Source organism: Mirounga leonina, unplaced genomic scaffold (assembly GCF_011800145.1).
Source record: "Mirounga leonina isolate KUSES-001 unplaced genomic scaffold, KU_Mleo_1.0 Mir_176, whole genome shotgun sequence".
Taxonomy (NCBI): domain Eukaryota; kingdom Metazoa; phylum Chordata; class Mammalia; order Carnivora; family Phocidae; genus Mirounga; species Mirounga leonina.
Genome location: NW_023270454.1, coordinates 5,514,356 through 5,532,917, shown reverse-complemented (window position 1 = coordinate 5,532,917; position 18,562 = coordinate 5,514,356). Strand labels below are relative to the sequence as shown.

The 18,562-nt window shown below is 43.6% G+C and overlaps 1 protein-coding gene and 1 pseudogene across 1 annotated transcript in view; both read right to left on the bottom strand.

Annotated features, from left to right (window-relative positions):
* The window catches only part of DOCK5 (dedicator of cytokinesis 5), a 181,877-nt gene that overhangs the window by 4,699 nt on the left and 158,616 nt on the right, over positions 1–18,562 (bottom strand). The window contains exons 45-51 of the mRNA XM_035022587.1: positions 16,916–17,092; positions 12,921–13,004; positions 12,114–12,251; positions 9,954–10,120; positions 1,959–2,127; positions 1,150–1,288; positions 18–121 (exon numbers count right to left, since the gene is read on the bottom strand). Of these exons, the coding sequence (XP_034878478.1) occupies positions 18–121; positions 1,150–1,288; positions 1,959–2,127; positions 9,954–10,120; positions 12,114–12,251; positions 12,921–13,004; positions 16,916–17,092 (978 nt within the window). The remainder of the gene's footprint in view (positions 1–17; positions 122–1,149; positions 1,289–1,958; positions 2,128–9,953; positions 10,121–12,113; positions 12,252–12,920; positions 13,005–16,915; positions 17,093–18,562) is intronic.
* Positions 7,010–7,188, bottom strand: LOC118022592 (annotated as a pseudogene).

The window sequence follows — 18,562 nt, the reverse complement described above, 5'->3', positions numbered from 1 at the left end:
CAGCCGTTGTTCCCTACCTCCGCGGAGTTCCTCTGGCTGCTCTCGTAGGGCTTGCTTTTGGGGGGAGGGGGAGGCGGGACAGTAGTAGTCATCAGCCCATCTGTCTGCAAAGATGGGGAGCCTAGAAATGAGACAAAGTAGATGAAGGCAGAGAGAAGAATTCATCAAGGAATCTTACAGAACCTCTGCCTGCCATTTTAACACCTAAACCAACCCGGCCAATCAAATTGCTAAGATGATATTCTATAGTTTCCATGGACAGAATGGAAACGTCCTCTTGGCCCTCATGACAAATGCAGCACTGTTTGCTCACCAGAAGCTTTCACAAGAAGTTCTGAAGTAAAAATCCATCCCCCCCCGCCTTTTTTTTTGCTTAGGGTTTTTACTATTAAGCTGGAGAAGAAGACATTTTCTAGAACTTAGATATGACTCTATTCTCTGATCTATCCCAAGTGCTTAGAAAAAAATGTCTGTCACAAAGTAAGCGGTCAATAAATACTGGTTAAATTTAACTGAGCTGTCTTAGTTTGATCATTTAAAGGCTGCAATCTCCATTTCCTCCAGGACACCTTAATTCTCTCTAACTCTTGGTTGACTCCCATGTCCCATGTGGCACGATGATTTACCCCTCCACTCTCTGTACCAAGGGTATCTCGGAATTCTTCTCAGGACTTGTGTATTGCTGATTCCCCAGGCCTGACTGTAAGCAGTATATGGAATGGGTGTATTTCTTATCCTTTTTTCGGACCCTTTCCTATACAAGGACAGGGCTACCTACTCAGTAGTTTGTAAGTTACTTGCTTCCTGTCTGGTCCCCGTCTGGCTCCACCTCATTTATACCTTCACAAATGGAAAAGGAGTCGTGAGACCCTCTGGGTCACTCTACAGAGAAGGTTAATGAATCCTAGTGACCCAAAGACTCCTTGTCGAACTCTAATTTTGCTATACCCTCTACCATGGAGTGAGCCAACTTTATAATAATCTCAAATACTGTGTGGCTGTTCTGGCCAAATATGGTCCAGATCCATACACATACTCCTTTCCCTACTGAAGCAAAGAGAAGGGATATACCTGTATCTCTCTACATCTCTGTGTGTGTGTGTGTGTGTGTGTGTGTATATATATTACATATATATATATATAACTTACTTAGGGTCCTGGTGGCTTTAGGAGTGAGTGGAGGCGGGCTCAAGGGCGTCGACTGAGGAGGTGAAGAACCATGAAATGGCGTCAGCCGATTGTCCGACAACTGGAGACTCTTTGGTCTTTGCGCTTTTCGGGCTGGGCTCTAGTGGGGGGCGGGGCACAGCAAAACATTCTTGCGGTGAGAAAGGCTGAGCTCATCAACACTCCAAACAACCTCGCCTGCTGAGCACCAGCGTGTCAGAGGGCAGATTCCAGAAGCTGCTCTTGAGCTTCCCGCACGGTCATGCGGCGAGCACGGCCAAGACACTGACGGGGATTCACTGGAGCCGACATTCTCTCCTGGCCGGCCACGAGCCTGATTCTGAGCACGGTTAGACCGTGTTATTTGGGCTGGAAAGGAGCCACCCTGATTCTCAGGGAAGGCTGGTCTTGCCACCCTCAACAACTTGCTGTGGCTCATGGAAGAAGAAAAAGCACTTTTTTTTTTTTTAAGTTAAAAGAAGAGAAATGACAATGTTTGGACTGACTCATGGAACATGGCGGTGAGAACCACAACTCCAAGCATCAGCCCACATGTTTACATTGTGGGTACAAGATCTTGCACCACTGCTGATTTAGACACTCAGATTCTCCCTTTGTGCTTTTGTTTTGTTTTGTTTTTTAAGCAGTCTAAGATCAGACACTGTCACAGGCTGCCGGGTGTGACTCCCAGCTCTGCCGTGAGGCTGTGGGGAAAGCACTAGCAAGTCTCTGGTGCTCCTCAGCTTGTCCCCCCTCCCCCACCCTGACCCCCTGTTGTTGTTGTTGTTTACCATCAGATCAGGTTCTGGCGCTTTCTCTGCAATGACCTGGGACTTGCTGAGGCTCCAATCTTTTCTCTTGAACTTGCTGATCCGGTTCTCACTGTCCTCTTTGAGGGGCAGATCTTCAACTCTGGCACCTGACGAAGCCCTGCGCTCCATAAGTGGCTCCAGGATTGACCTATCAGCCAAGGGCAAGGATGGAATCACAAAACACTGACCACTTGGCAGTCAAAATGTACTCCCACAAGACCAGGGATTAGGACTCCTCAACCTCATCCTGGCCTGTGACTTCCCTCTCAGGTTCTAAATCTGAATTTCCAACTGCCAATTAGACATCTCAAGGTATCCATGAAATGAGACCATCAAAGGATGAAAGGAAAATATCTTTGAACATTCATCTTATCCCAGGAAGAGAAAGTCTTATTAAATTTACAGGCAAAGATAGAATTCATACAGGAAAAGATGAATAAGCAGCTTTAGACAGTGGAGAACAGCACATGTCCCAGAGACAGACAACCTGTGTTCAAATCCTACCTCTACTTACCTCTTGGGTGATCTTGGGCAGAAAATCTTTTCATACCTCAGTTTCTTTATCTATCAAATGGGGACAATAATAGTACCTACCTCATAAGGCTATCACAAATGCTTAGAACAAGGGTCTAGCATATATGCATGCTCCTGAAATGCTTTTATTACTATGACAGATTTTCAAGCACCATAGTGAAAACTATTTTATTCAAGAATCATGATTAGGGGATGCCTGGGTGGCTCAGTCGGTTAAGCGTCTGCCTTCGGCTCAGGTCATGATCCCAGGGTCCTGGGATCGAGACCCATGTCGGGCTCTCTGCTCAGGGGGAAGCCTACTTCTCCCTCTTCCACTCCCCCTGCTTGTGTTCCCTCTCTCGCTCTCTCTCTCTGTCAAAATAAATAAAATCTTTTTAAAAAATGTCTTTAAAGAACCACCACCCTAAAATATACTTAAAAAAAAAAAAGGATCATGATTAGGTGCTAGATAGAGAGAAGAAGAGTTTGATGAGAAACAGGATAGTCTCACAAGATTTCCCCATAGATTACTTATTAACTACAAAGGAAAAAATAGTAACTCAACAGAAAAGAAAATGGACAAAACTTTAACCACATACACGGTCAGTTAACATCACCAACGGGGGACAAATGGACATAATGCACTCCTGGATATGATACCTAAAGGGACACAACATGACACAAAAGTCTATAACTTGACTCCTAAGCACAAGCACACATAAGACAAACCCAAACGAAGGGAAATTCTATAAAATAACTGGCCCATAATCTTCAAAAATGTCAATATGATGAAAGACAAACTAAGGAAAGGCCAAACTACTTCAGAGTAAAGAAGAATAAAGAGGTGTGGCCAAACACAGCATGTGATCCCGACTGGGTCCTGTACAAGAAATTGCTCTGTATAAAATACACAGTGGGACAACCGACAGAACTGGAATCCAGGTTAGAGTTTGCAGTATTGCATCAATGCCAAGTCTCCTGAATGGACAGGCATAGGTAGTACGCAGTTATATAAGACAAGGCGTTTGCTCTTACAGCATGAAGGAAGTACGTAACCTGCTCTCAAATGGCGGAGTGGGGCTGCTGCGGGGGAGACAGAGAGGGAGTGACTATAGCCAAATGTAAAACCAAGGAGGGTTGGGGCGCCTGGGTGGCTCAGTCGGTTAAGCGTCTACCTTCAGCTCAGGTCATGATCCCAGGGTCCTGGGATCGAGCCCCGCATGGGGCTCCCTGCTCAGCGGGGAAGCCCGCTTCTCCCTCTCCCACTCCCCCTGCTTGTGTTCCTGCTCTCGCCGTCTCTGTCTCTGTCAAATAAATAAATAAAATCTTAAAAAAATAAAGAAATAAATAAAAATAAATAAAATCACACACAAAAAAAACAAGGAGGGTTAAAAAAGATCTTATACCTTTATGATGGGTATTGCTTAGAGCTTCTGGATGGGTATTCAATAAGCCTTGGTTTGATTAAAAATTGATAAGATTTTTGCTCCATAAAAATAGAAAACTTAGAGGAATGAATAGGCAGACGACAGAAGACTTTTAGGGCAGTGAAATTATTCTGTATGATACTACAGTGGTGAATACTTGTCACTATATATCTGTCGAAACCCGCAGAATGTACAACACCAAGAGGGAACTCTATCGTCAACTATGGAGTCTGGATGACTGTGATGTGCTAACAGAAGTTCATCAGTGGTAATGAATGTACCGCTCTGCTTTACATTCTTCATCTTGCTGTGAATTTAAAACTGCTCTAAAAAATAAAGTCCATAAAACACACACACACACACACACACACAGACAAAAGCTGTGGTATGAAATAAGACAACATAAAAACAGAGATGAGCTCTTAGTATTTAAAAAAACACAATGGAAGCTTCTGGATGCCTGGGTGGCTCAGCCAGTTAAGCGTCTGCCTTCTGCCTAGGTCATGATCTCAGGGTCCTGGGATGGAGTCCCACATTGGGCTGGCTCCCTGCTCAGCGGGGAGTCTGCCTCTCCCTCTACCCCTCCCCCCTGCTTGTGCTCTCTAATAAATAAATAAAATCTTTAAAAAAATAAAAAGTAAGAAAAATTGAAGCTTCTATTTGGCAGAAAGCATCATTAGTAAGCTAAAACTATCTGCTGACCCTATTTTAGATGGCAAATATCTTTAATATATAAGACATTTTTACAAACCAAAAGGAAAAATATGAGTAGTTCAGTTTTTTAAAATAGTCAAAGGACATAAATAGGTATTTTATGAAAATGGAAATCCAAAGAATTTTAAAAAGTTAGTGTCACAAGTTATCAAATACTCAAATATTAAGACAAGATATCTGGAGGGGGCAAAGATCGTGAAAAACTCCCATGTGTCTATCACTCAGTGTCAATAATGATAACCCACGGCCATTCTGCTTTCTTATGTACACCTAAGTCACATTCCTTGCCCCTCACTGGATCAGTTGGAAGCGATTCTTAGACGTCATACCATCTCATCCATAAATAGCTCAGTGTATACCTCAGTGAGGCAAGGACTCACTTCAGAACATAATTACACTCCCATCATCCGTCCTACAAAAGGAATAATTCCTTCATTTCATTGAACATCCAATGCTTACATTTCCTGATTGTCTCATAAATTTTTTGGAAGTGGCTTGTTTGAATCAAGATCCAAACAGGATTCACTCGCTGTGTTTGGTTAAAATGCTTAAATCATTTTAAGCTTTTAATATTGCATGGTTTCCGTTTCTGCAAAGTGTGTTTACCTTGCTCTGTGAAGGTAAAGGGAGAAAGTTCCAGGAAAGTCTGAGTGACGCTGAGCCCATGCAGTCACACTGGGAAATGCCTGTCGATGGTGGTTTCTTTTTTTTTTTATTTCAAATTATTCCCTCCTTTTCTATTATTTTTTAAAAGACTGTATGGGCTTTTAATTTTTTGGTATTTTTCTTTCTTTTTTTTGAGAGAGAGAGAGAGCTCATGAAGGGTGGGGAGGGGAAAGGAAGAGGGAGTGAGAGAATCTTCTTTTTTAAAGATTTTATTTACTTATTTGAGAGAGACAGAGACAGAGAGAGCAAGTGGGGGGAGGGGTAGAGGGAGAGGGAGCAGACTCCTCACTGAGCAGGGAGCCCGATGTGGGACTAGATCCCAGCACCCTGAGATCATGACCTAAGCCGAAGGCAGATGCTTAACCGACTGAGCCACCCAGTTGCCCAAGGGTGAGAGAGAATCTTAAGCAGGCTCCATGGTCAGCACAGAGCCCAACACAGGGCTCGATCTCATGACCCGGGGATCAGGACCTGAGCCGAAATCAAGAAGAGTTGGACACTTAACTCACTGAGCCACCCAGGTGCCCCTTTGGTATTTTTCAATGATTAATATACTTAAGGCGAAGCCACTCATTATTATTTATCTTAACTCTGTACTGGTTAAAGAAATATAGAACCAAATTCCAAAAAAGACTAATTATTCTTAATTTTTTTTAAGATTTTATTTTTTAAGTAATCTCTACACCCAACATGGGGCTCGAACTTACAGCCCTGAGATCGAGAGTTGCACGTTCCTCCGCCTGAGCCAGCCAGGTGCCCCGAGACTCTAATTATTCTTAAAACCAACTAAACCAAATCAGACAAACAAACGAGATCACCTCAAACAGTAATTGGTCAGGGAGAAAGAAAACCACCAGCCCAGATTATATGGAATCAATTATAACTTTACCTCAGAGACTGAGAATGAAGGCTGTGGGTCACTAGGTCGACAGTCCAAGATGCGAGTTTCACTAGGGCCTAATTAGGAACCAAACTAAACCATGAAGTAACTGCAGTGTGGTCCCCCGGGGTCTGTGTTATTTTTTCTTATAATGATTGCTTCAATGATTTTCCTGAGATATCAGAGATTAGTTTTTTTCTAAGCAACTTTGTTCTGGGTCCCGGGCTTCGCTGGTGCTCTAGGCATGGACTTAGGTGGCCTCCTGACTTGCCTTAACTCTATGAGCTGTCTTTCAAGAAGTAATTCTCCTTCTGTGCCTTGGCCTACCATGTGCCAGACAGGATGGATACATTCCACTCTCTTCCAGTAGAGAACTGGCCCTTTACAGATGTTCCCCTGATAATCATCATGAAAGCATTACTAAATATTGGGGTATGACACTGGGAATGGGAGACTCAGGGTCATTAGCTGATAATCAGTTGGAGCTGCTTTAAAGAAACATCCTAAATAATATTAGAAAATAGTATCAGTGACTTCTCATTGGGGAAATTTGGGCAAGGTCAATAACCCACCTTGCTTGGGTCGAGGCATGAAGAGGGCCGGCCCCACTCACCTGTTCTCTGTTTATTGTCCTGAGTGTCAGCACTCACGGTGTATCTCTGATGTTCAACAGCTGTTTCAGATCTTTTCTTTTTTTGAGTGAGACCATTTATTTAAGAAAAGAGTCCCACTGAACAGAACTTTCATGCTTTCACAGAGTAGGTAGTATCTCTTAATGGCATTAAAAAAACCATAGAAGAGAAAAATAAACGAATCAAGGACTATCTAATATTTATTGCACTAAGGACTAGAAATAGTGCAAATACCCAGTACTCACATTGCATATGGCACTGCATATCGGTATTTGTTTGACATCAGAACTGTAATGAATTTCATCCTCTGACTAGGGAATGTATACTTCTAGAAATGCATCCTACACTTGATCTTAGCCAAAAGGCCAAGAAGGGATATGAGACTGCATCCTAAATAACTGGAAAGCTGTCTGTACACATATGTTCGGTACAATTCTTCATAATAAAACTGCATTTTATATTGACAGAAGCTACATGTTTTCATATGAAATTTATAATGAACTTTGCTGATTACCTGTTTAGAAATAATGACAGAGCTTAAATATTTGATAGTAAGAGAAGGATTAATTATGGTGCGTTCATAGGATGCAATGGTAAATAGCCAACAGAAATGATAAAAAGGGTATGTGGGTGGCTCAGTCTGTTAAGCCTCCAGCTCTTGATTTTGGCTCAGGTCATGATCTCAGGGGCGTGAGACAGACACCTGCATGGGGCTCTACGTTCAGCAGGGAGTCTGCTTGAGGATTTCTCTCTCCCTCTGTCCCTCCCCACCACGCCCTCCCCGCTCACACATGCTCTCTCAAAAGAAAAAAAAATACTCATCATGTATATTAAATTAAGCAGCAGGTCACAAAATGGTACGTGCGATGCATTTCCAATTGTATAAAATGTATATATGCTTTTTTTGTTACATAACTAAACCTTAACAGTGGTTACTTCTGAGTGATGATGTGATAAGCATTTTTCTTTTAAGTTTCTAGTACTTTGAAAAATTTCTACGTGTACATATATTAAATATATAATTAGTAAAATACTGTTTTAAACAGTATTTTAAACAGAAAGAATACAACTACAAATTCATTTTTTAAAAATATCTTAAATGTGAACATATGGGAAGGCAGTCCATGTTTTTGGCAAGAAAGGTTTGACATCAAAAAGCCATCAGTCCTCCCAAAGTTAGTCCAGAAGTTTCATATGATCCCAATAAAAATAGCCATAGGATTCCAGACAAGTGAATCCAAAAGTGAGCAATGAGTAAAAGTTGCCAGATAAATTCTGAAAAGGATAACTAAAAAAATAAAAGCCTTTCAAATCTACAGTAGTTAAAACTACATAGTACTAGTATATGAACACACAGGGAGATGAAAGAAATGGCGGGGGGGGAGTCTGCAAATAGACGAAGGAACATATAAAAATTTGATTCTGTAATAAGGTTGACATTTCAAATCAGCAGAGAAAAGATGGTTTGCTCACTAAAGGTTACAGGGAAAACTGACTAGTTGCATGGCCAAAAAAAAAAAGTTGACTTCATACCTCACACTTTATACTCATAAATTTCAAAGATTCACAGATTGAGTGAATACTGAAACTCTAAAATTAATTTTTTGCAGCCTTAGAGTGGGGAAGGCCTTTAATTATATAAAATCCAGAAGCCCTGAAATCCAGCATCAATTTATTTGCATAAAAAAAGCACAACTAAATAAAAAATGAGAAGCAAAGTCAAAAGAAAGGAGAAACTGGAGGATGCATTTCAACGAATATTACAGACAGAGAAAACACAAGAGAAACATGTACCCAGGGGGAGACGAACCATGAGAGACTATGGACTCTGAGAAACAAACTGAGGGTTTTAGAGGGGAGGGGGGTGGGGGGATGGGTTAGCCCGGTGATGGGTATTAAGGAGGGCACGTACTGCATAGAGCACTGCGTGCTATACACAAACAATGAATTGTGGAACACTACATCAAAAACTAATGATGTATGTGACTAACATAATAAAATTTAAAAAAAAAACAACAAAAAGAAACCTGTACCCAAAATACTTGACCATAGTTTGCAGAACATAAAATACAAACGGCTACTAAAAAATGAAAAGCAGCTCAGAGTCACACAAAACAAGAGAAATAAAACCAAACCAAAATGAAACCCTATACCATGAAAATATTCTCCACCTATCAGATTGGCGAAAATTAAAAGGGCCAATAATACACAATTTGGGGTGTGGGGGTGATGAGGCACCCTTGTATGTTGCTGGTAGGACTCTAAATTGGTATAATGTCTGTGGAAGTCAGTTTAGGAATAATTTTGAAAATTACAACCATAAATGTTCAACAAAACAATGTCACTTCTGGAATTTTTCTCATGTGGATATATTTGCATATTTACAGAATAAATTGTTTTTAAGCTTATGCACGGCCACAGTGCTATCACAGCCAAAGACTGAAAACAACTGAACATCCACCAATAGGCACCAGTGGAATGTGTCAGGGTGCAGACATATCCCAAGATGTCTGCACCTCAAAGAAAAGACGAGGCTCTCTACATTCTGAAATGGAATGATTGTCAAGACACAGTAAGTAAAAAGAGCAAGGTAAAGAAATATTACGTTTCCATTCATATAAAAAGAAAGCGTGAGGAAAAATATATATTTAGGTGTTGCTTGCTGTGTATGAAGAGCTGTTGGAAAGGCACCAAGAACCTAAAGGCTATCACTTGCCTCCGCAGAGGGGTACTGGTAAGGTAGGAGTCAAGGACAGATGGGTGGTTTTTCATGAGAGATCCCTTTTGTACCTTGGAATTTTGTATCATGTAATTATATTACCTGTTTACAAAATAAATATAAATTTTAGAATTACTTCTGAAAATTGATTCAGATGAAAAAAATCAGACTATAAATTAATATGAAAAAAACAAATCAGAATGTGATAGGGTGGGTGATAGGATGTGACAGGATGATGGGTGATTATCATCTCACGAGGAAGACAATGAGAATGATCCAGAGGCTAACAGCCATATACTCTGAATTATCTCCCTTATAACAGTGATGCATCTACACTGACCAAGGCTCCCTTTGGCGACAAAAGGCAAAGGTTAGGCAAATTGCACCCCCCACCCCACCGCCAATTAAAAATTGAACCCTTACCCATCAGATCCTGGTCTGGAAGGAGCATTATCGGATGAGTTAGAAGAGGTGGAAATCACCGAGGAAGTCACTGAGGTGATGGACAATCTCCGCAGCGTAGATGACATGATGTAGGGTAGTACAATAGACCCTGTGCGGCTTTGCTTCCTCTCAGTCAAGGTGGGTGGCTGAAGAACACATGGCATCTCACGGTGAGCTGGCCTGGAACTCAGCCCATATGGCCTGGCACACCCCCATCCGTTGGGGGCCACCATTTGTATTGGCTGGCACCACTGCTGCCTCACTTGTTAAATATCGCAGCTACTCCTATTCTTACGTATAAACACAACTAGGTCAAACCTACCTTGTTAAGATGAGAGAAAAATTCCCCATAATTTGCTGCCAGCCACATAAGAGAGAAAAAGCAAACTGTTCATTACCCCCCAGTAGAAGAGCAAAACCCTCGGTCTGCTTCTCCAGTTTAGCTTCTTTCAGCCACTAGAAAAATAGAATACTGGCCTAATAGAAAGTTTTAGATCCAAACTGTAGACCTGATGCTTAGGAAGTAAATGGTGAATCTTAAGAAGTAAAGGAACATTGGGCGCCTGGGTGGCTCAGATGGTTAAGCATCTGCCTTCAGCTCAGGTCATGATCCCAGGCTCCCGGGATCGAGTCCCGCATCGGGCTCCCTGCTCTGCGGGGAGCCTGCTTCTCCCTCTGCCTCTCTCTCTCTCTCTCTGTCTGTCATGAATAAATAAATAAAATCTTGAAAAAAAAAAAAAGAAGTAAAGGAACATTAATACTGATCTGCTTTCATTAGAAATGTCTCCAGTAGGACTGATTGCCTCAACAGGCCACCGTATCAAATTCACATGCAACCACTGGCCTGGAGCTAATAAAAACTATTCACTAGGTGAAAGTCACAGTCCTTCCCATCTAGGAACTTGTGTAAAAGACAAATGTTCCTAGGAAAAAGCTCTAAACTGGCAGTAGGTTGGGAGGTTAGACATGACTGAACACTTGATTAAAAGCAATGATCACAAAGATACTCTGGAGAAAAGGGTAGTAAAGACGGAGGTGTGGGAATGGGAGGCAGGAGGGCTCGAAAGGAATTTCAGAGCTTTGACCTAAGGAAAGAGAACTTGAAAATCAGGAGTTCAAGAGTGAGACAGTTATCATATTAAAAAGAGGAGACATGGGGCGCCTGGGTGGCTCAGTCAGTTAAACATCCGACTCCTGGTTGTGGCTCAGGTCATGAGACCGAGCCCTGTGTCAGGCTCTGCACTCAGCGGGGATTCTGCCTCTTGCTCTCTCCCTCTGCCCCTCCCCCTGCTCGTGCACGCACAGGCTCTCTCTCTCAAATAAATAAATCAATCTTAAAAAAAAAAAGGAAAAATGAAGCTGCATCCAAACACTTAATCGACTGTTGGAGAGAAAAGGTTATTTATTGTTTATTCTTTTATTAAGTAACCTTTATGCCCAACGTGGCGCTCGAACTCATGACCCCAAGATCAAGAGCTGCATGCTCTACCAACTGAGCCAGCCAGGCGCCCCAGAGACAAAAGGTTATTGAGCGCATGTACCAACCCACCCAACTTCTTGGGAAGAAGAAAACTGTCACTGGGAGAACTGTGTTAGAACTGTTGGAAAAAATGATGAAATCAGCTGTATGCATTGCGAAATGCACTTCACCATTCTTTATCCCCTTCAAAGGCGTCAACAGTGGAAACCTTTCATCAAAATGAAAAATAAACACTAGGAAAATCACTAAGAATTGGGCTAGACGGGACAGGAATGATCAGCGTCTGGGAGCAGGAACGTCCCAACTGCTAGGAGAGTAGGGTGCACACTGTGGGCCCAGACCAGCGGCCTCAGCCCCACGTGGGAGCACGTGAGGAAGGCAAACCCTCGGGCCACTGTAGACTTCTTATCAGAAACTCTGGAGCTGTGGTCCAGCGGTCTGTGTTTTTCAGGTGGTTCGGACAGTCACTCAAGTCTGAGAACCCCTCTGTAGCACGTCACTGTTAGAAGGTCACCAAAAGCTCACCATGTGCTCTCCTCCCTGCCCCTGGTATTTCCATGCTGCACCATTTTGACTCATCTGGCAGCTGAAAAACTCCGCGAGATCAAAAACGGTCAAAGAGACCGAAAAAATCAACAAGCTCCTTAGATAAAGCCTACCAGCGTTATGACACCGTAGAGCTTTTCCACTTTCTCCTTGAGTTCCCGGAAACAAGAAGACAACCGGTCATGCAGTGGCTTTAGCTGCTCTGTCAGCTTCTCCCCGTGGATGCGGATCCCCTCTGTCAGCAGGGGCATCTGAACAAAAGGGCATGAGAGGAAGGGAATACGGTTTAGGAAGAGGGATACTTCAGATCTGGAGGCTGGGCGAGGATGGGAGTGGAGACGGACAGGTAAGCTGGCAGACACAGCATGGACCACATGAGAATGCTACTTCTCCATGTGGGGCTTGGGCACTGGCCGCCCTTGGGTCAAGGACACAGGGAGACACACAAGGAGACAAGCAGGCCCTCAACTGGGGAAGGGCTGACAGCCCAGACAAACCCACCTGAGCCCAGGGGCATGTCTGTGGCTAAGCCACTGCTAGTTTTAAACATCAGGCTGAATCGGATGGCTGCATTTTCTACCACTGTTCACTGAAGTAATGAGAGAGAGAGAGAGAGAGACTGAGGCCAACATGGCTCAGCTGGAAACACAGCTCAGCAAACCAATTTGGGGATTTTAATCTCTTCTCTAGGAGGGTCCCTCTCTGCACTGTAGAGTCTAACAGAATGCTATTCCTAGGGTCACTCTGCCAAACAAAGAGGTAGGCTGTGATTCCAAAGAGTAAAAAACAAAACAAAACAAAACCCCCTAAAAGCGGGCTTGTAGATTTAAGCCCTACAGAATATCTTGGGGTTGTGCTCTGTGGCACCCCATGGAGTGCTGCGGAAGGCTGTCTGGCCACACCCCTCCCATGACACATACCTGCAACGCTATCAGTCGTTTTAGCAGCTCAATCTTCTCCTGGTCTTCGGGATGCTCCTGCAAGTACTTTTCTGTAAAAAAAGCCTAAAAGGGGAGCACATGTGAGTATTAATTAGAACACGTTCCTGGGCGCCTGGGTGGCTCAGTTGGTTAAGCGACTGCCTTCGGCTCAGGTCATGATCCTGGAGTCCCAGGATCGAGTCCCGCATCGGGCTCCTTGCTCAGCAGGGAGTCTGCTTCTCCCTCTAACCCTCCCCCCTCTCATGCTCTCTCTCTCTATCTCATTCTCTCTCAAATAAATAAATAAAATCTTAAAAAAAAAAAAAAAAAAAGAACACGTTCCTATCTGTGTATTTGACCCGCGAGGGAGGAGAGCCTGAAAGGGTGAAAAATGTGTTCTGTTCTGATAAATCAGGAACATCTAAGTAAATACTCATTCATTTCCTGGGGCAGCCCTTTTGCCATAGTGGACAATTCTAAAAGTATGTGCTATTTTGTGGTTTTTCTGGAATTGTGCAATGCCTAATCAAAGTACCTTCTCAACAACCACCAGACACACACAAGTGCACAGACCAAATATCATCAGTAGAGCAGAATGGCATTCAGTGAAATAACTTTCCCAAAGGACTAAGGCCAATGGCAATCCCTAAAGGTTACTCATTAAAGTGTGCAGTTATTATAAAGGAAAAAGCAAAAAATTAGCAGGCTGGATATGGACGATAGTTCTCCTGCTCTATCATCTGATATAGGCTCTATCACATTTTTTTCCTGTATTAAGTAAATATTAATATCCACATTTTCTCATTACTCATCTATCTAAAAGGCTTTTTTGAGGACATGAGATATAGATGTGAAAATGTCTTATAAGTAAATTTCTTAAAGATTTATTTATTTGAGAGAGAGTGCGCATGGGTGGCGGGAGGGGCAGAAGCAGAGGGAGAAGCAGGACCGGGGCTTGATCCCAGGACCTGGGGATCATGACCTGAGCTGAAGGCAGATGCCTAACAGCTGAGCCACCCAGGCGCCCGATTCAATGTATCTGAAGTCCTTATAAAAAGGGGAAGTTTAGACACAGGGAGAACACACTGTGAAGAGGCACGAGGAGAACATGGTCATCTATAAGCCAAGGAATATTCACCAACCCCTCAAAGTAGGAGAGAGGTGGGACCAAATTCTTCCTCACAGCCCTCAGAGGGAATGAACCCTGCTGCTACCTGGATTTCAGAAAACTGGCCTCCCGAACTGTGAGGCAATCTATTTCTATTGTTTTAAGCTGCCCTGTGTGTGCCTTTGTTCTGGCGGCCCCAGCAAATGAACGCAACAAGGGATACAAAGACATGCGGGCCTGCAGGCCCAGTATCACAAACAGGAAGCCGGGCAGCACATCCGGAGAGCACTCCTTCTGGCCAGATTCATGTTTAGAGAGAAGTGAGTGAAAAAGTCGTATTGCTTAAAACCTCATCCACCCTCACCTTCCAAATACAAGCAGTTTAAATCTTCAAAAGTTAAAAAACAATTCCTGATATAAGATAAAATGCACCGAAATTCCCAAAACATTGGTTGAGTCAAGAAATATTGGAGCAGGGTGCTCTGAAATTCACTTTTTTAGGAGAGTTCTGCCTCGCGACAGAAAGGGGCTGATGGATTACAGCAAACAGCTCTTGGGTTCCTATCAGGCAGGCAATGATTAACGGCCTGCTTTAAGACAGGTCGCCTGGATAGGTAAGTGATGATGGATTCCCCAATGGACTGCAATGGGGGTCACTGGTGATCAAGGAGTTTACCTTTTTCTTACGTTTAGAAATGCACACACTCATACATATTAATTAAAAGTACAAACTAGTATTTTAAGCTAAAGGTCTTGAAATTTATTAGTTTACATACCCTACATTCCCTCTTTAAAAATTTCATTGAGGGGCGCCTGGGTGGCTCAGTCGTTAAGCATCTGCCTTCGGCTCAGGTCATGATCCCAGGGTCCTGGGATCGAGTCCCACATCAGGCTCCCTGCTCAGAGGGGAGCCTGCTTCTCCCTCTCCCACTCCCCCTGCTTGTGTTCCTGCTCTCGCTATCTCTCACTCTGTCAAATAAATAAATAAAAATCTTTAAAAAAAAAAATTTCAATGAGAAGACAATGACATTGGAAAGACCTTCATGAAATTACATACTATTCACAGATACTGGCATGTATGAATTTGAGTTCAGGGGCATTCTGTAAAAAAAAAAACCCAAAAAACACTTGGAAAAACACATTAAAAGTTAGTACTAGATAGCTTAGCTTATATGAAAAAACACACACCAAAATCATTACAGTTCAAAAAAGTATTATATTCTGGACCCTAGTTTTGCCTTGAATTTTGTGACGATGCCAGAGATTATTACCGACACCTGGCATGGACTCTGGCGCGGACTCCTTCCCGGCTGCTAAGGGTCATAAGCCTGAAGAAGGCGCAAAGGTTGATGGGAAAGATGGTCACAGCATCAGTCACAGAGTACTGGCCGCCCCACCCACGAAGGACGTTTCGATCACATTTGGCTCCAAGCGACGGGAGGGAGGAAGAAAACCGACCCTCAGCAAGCCTCAACTATACGGCGAGTGTTCTGTGATGTTCCCTACACACAAGATGCCTTCCTTAGCTATGAGCCACTCCTGTGCGTTAGGTATCTTCCTCACTTTTTTCAGATACGAAGCTCGGGGCTCAGAGAGGTGAATTATCTCACCCAAGGGCACACAGTGGCCAATGGGAAGCCGGGATTGGGTCACAGGCGTGGCTGCTTCTAACGTCCCTGGTCTTCTCAGGACTTGGTGTACAAATGGAAATAAGAGAATCAGCCCATCGACTGTCCACTCGCCCTTCCCGTCTTCCTCCTTCACTTCCCGCTCATTCTCCAGGCTACTCCACAGGGCGGTGGCCAAATGTTTATTTGGATTCAGGAAGAGGACTCCAAAATTACCTAGTCACTGAAAACAGCTGAACAATTAAAAATCCTGTCTTGATTAATTACATTACGAATTACCTACTTGAATACATTACTTCCATTTTATTTTTTTTTTTAAGATTTTATTTATTTATTTGAGAGAGAGAGAGAGAGAGGGAGAGCACAGAGGGAAAGGGAGAGGGAAAAGCTGACTCCCCGCTGAGCAGGTAGCCCGATGCAGGACTCAGTTCTGGGACCCCGGGATTACGGCCTGAGCCGAAGGCAGACGCTTCACGGACTGAGCCACCCAGGCGCCCCCATTACCTCCATTTTAAATGGTGCTACATCCAAACCCTATGCAATGGATTCACATCTGGTGAGTACTCTTTTCTTGTTTCTCCAGAATAAAAGATATGACACTTAGTTGAACTAATGTAACTGTGTAGCCAGGGCCAGCGTTTGTCCAAACAACCTACGGCACACCAAGTCAGGGTGGGTGTTTCTAGAAGCTTATTTTTTTTTTTTTTAAAGATTTTATTTATTTATTTGAGACAGAGAGAATGAGATAGAGCATGAGAGGGAGGAGGGTCAGAGGGAGAAGCAGACTCCCTGCCGAGCAGGGAGCCCGATGCGGGACTCGATCCCGGGACTCCAGGATCATGACCTGAGCCGAAGGCAGTCGCCTAACCGACTGAGCCACCCAGGCGCCCTCTAGAAGCTCATTTTAACTAGAGCACAGCTCTGCCTCTCCCACAGATGCTTCTTCACTTCCAGAGCATCCTGAGTTCTGCATCTCCCACAGGGGAGAGGGGGAGTGGGAGAGGGAACAGCGGGTAGATCAACCAGACGTGGTATATTAGATTGATCTTTCAGTGACTCCTTACCAGGCCATGGCCTAACCCTGGCGGGGTTGCTGAGGGTCTCTAGAAGGTGTGAGGTCAAGGACACACTTTTCATTAATTTCACTTGTAAAAGAAGTGAAGAAGGCAGAGTGAAAAATCTCTCAGGTGAGCTGTAAGCAACGAATTCACTGGGGGCATGGTGCCACGGAGAGAGGCATGGAGACACACGGGATTCACCTTTTCATAGTTGGAGTATCCCCCCATGACAGCCGGGTCCACGATGCCACTGAGCAGCATGGAGAGAGGGTGCACAGAGAGGGCTCGGTCCCAGGCATGCTGCTGGACACAGTTGCTGATCTTCTCATTGGTGAGTTCCATGGTTTCTATGGCATTCTCCAGGGGACTGATTTCCTCCTGTGACAGAGGACCAGGGAGAGGAAGGGCATTTTGTGAGCTCACAGCAAAGACAGAACAAAAAATCCGAAGCGTTCCCTTTTAAAAGGTATAACATTCTCACCAAGCTATAGAAGAGTCGTTTTGCTTGTCAAGGTTATATTTATTTGGATACCACACTTATTGGAAATGCTTTTGCTAAGTTGCAAAATAAGCGACTTAAAATCTCCTTAGGAAGTCCAAGGGTGACCTAAAAATTAGAGCTATTGCGGTGATTATTTCTTGGTGCAAAGTATCTACAGAAATTTTGAAAAAAAAAAAAAATTGGAGCTGTAACAATGATTGATTTTTAGGCAGAGCTCCCTCAGAGATTTTTGAGAAGCTCAGTGACAACAGAGTAATGGGTTATCTGATCCCAGATACTTCTGCAGCACCTAGAATGTTCCCTGGCAAGAGGCTTGATGCTTCTTCCATGAGAAAAGGGAAATGATTTTGGATGCCATACATTCAGACCATACGTAAGTCACCTTAGCATGGGTTCTGTGGTTAAAAGAAGTCAGAAATAAGAGGATGTATTAGAATATTCAAGCTGAATTTTGGATGAAAACGAAGTAAGATTTAATATACATTCAGAAGAGCAACTCCTGTGGAAACATCTTCAAAGCCAGGTTTCAAGAAAGATCGCCTTCTTCGTTTTACCCATTGCCAGCCAGCATGACCGCCTACTGCAGCCTCGATGCCAAAAGTCTCTGTCCAAAAATCGTATTCATACTTAAAAAATAATAATTTACTACCACTGGTATGGCACACATCAGATTTCAGTTCAGATCTGTTCAAGATGTGTTTCTTGAAGATGTATTACATGCCAAGTGCTGTGCTATGTTCCACAGTCATAAAAGTGACTAAGACCGAATTCGTGGCTGGGAGGAGCCTATGGTTTATAAAATGTAGTGGGGTCTCAAGCCATGTAAGCACGGGAGTAACTTGCTAGAAATAAGCCCAGGTTGTGGCAGGGCACAGGGAAAGGGCATCTAACCCCACTTAGGAGTTTCAGAGATGACTTCCAGGCGTAGCCTAGATGGGAGGTAGTTAGGTTGTGAAGTAGCATTTCAGGCAAAGAAAATGGCCCACTGTCATGGAGGGTTAAAATACCATGAAATGAGCAGTTTAGTTCCAGAAGATTCCACAGGAAACGAGGTGGCAGAGCTGAGTCACAAGGACTCTGCCTGTGTGTGCTAAGGAACAGCGGCTTTATGCTCTAGGCACTGGGGAGCCACGGCAAGGTTTTAAGCATGAGGAGGATACGGTCAGCTTTCCACTGTGGCACTCACGCTCGGAGGCCGTGAGGAAAACAGGCCTGTGAAGGCCAAGGCAGGAGGCCAATGAGGGGGCTTTTTCCGTGGCGTCCACCAGAGATGAATGAGGGACTAAAACAGGGTACAGTAGTAGGAGAGCTGGAAATAAACAGATTCAATAAATATTAAAAAGGTA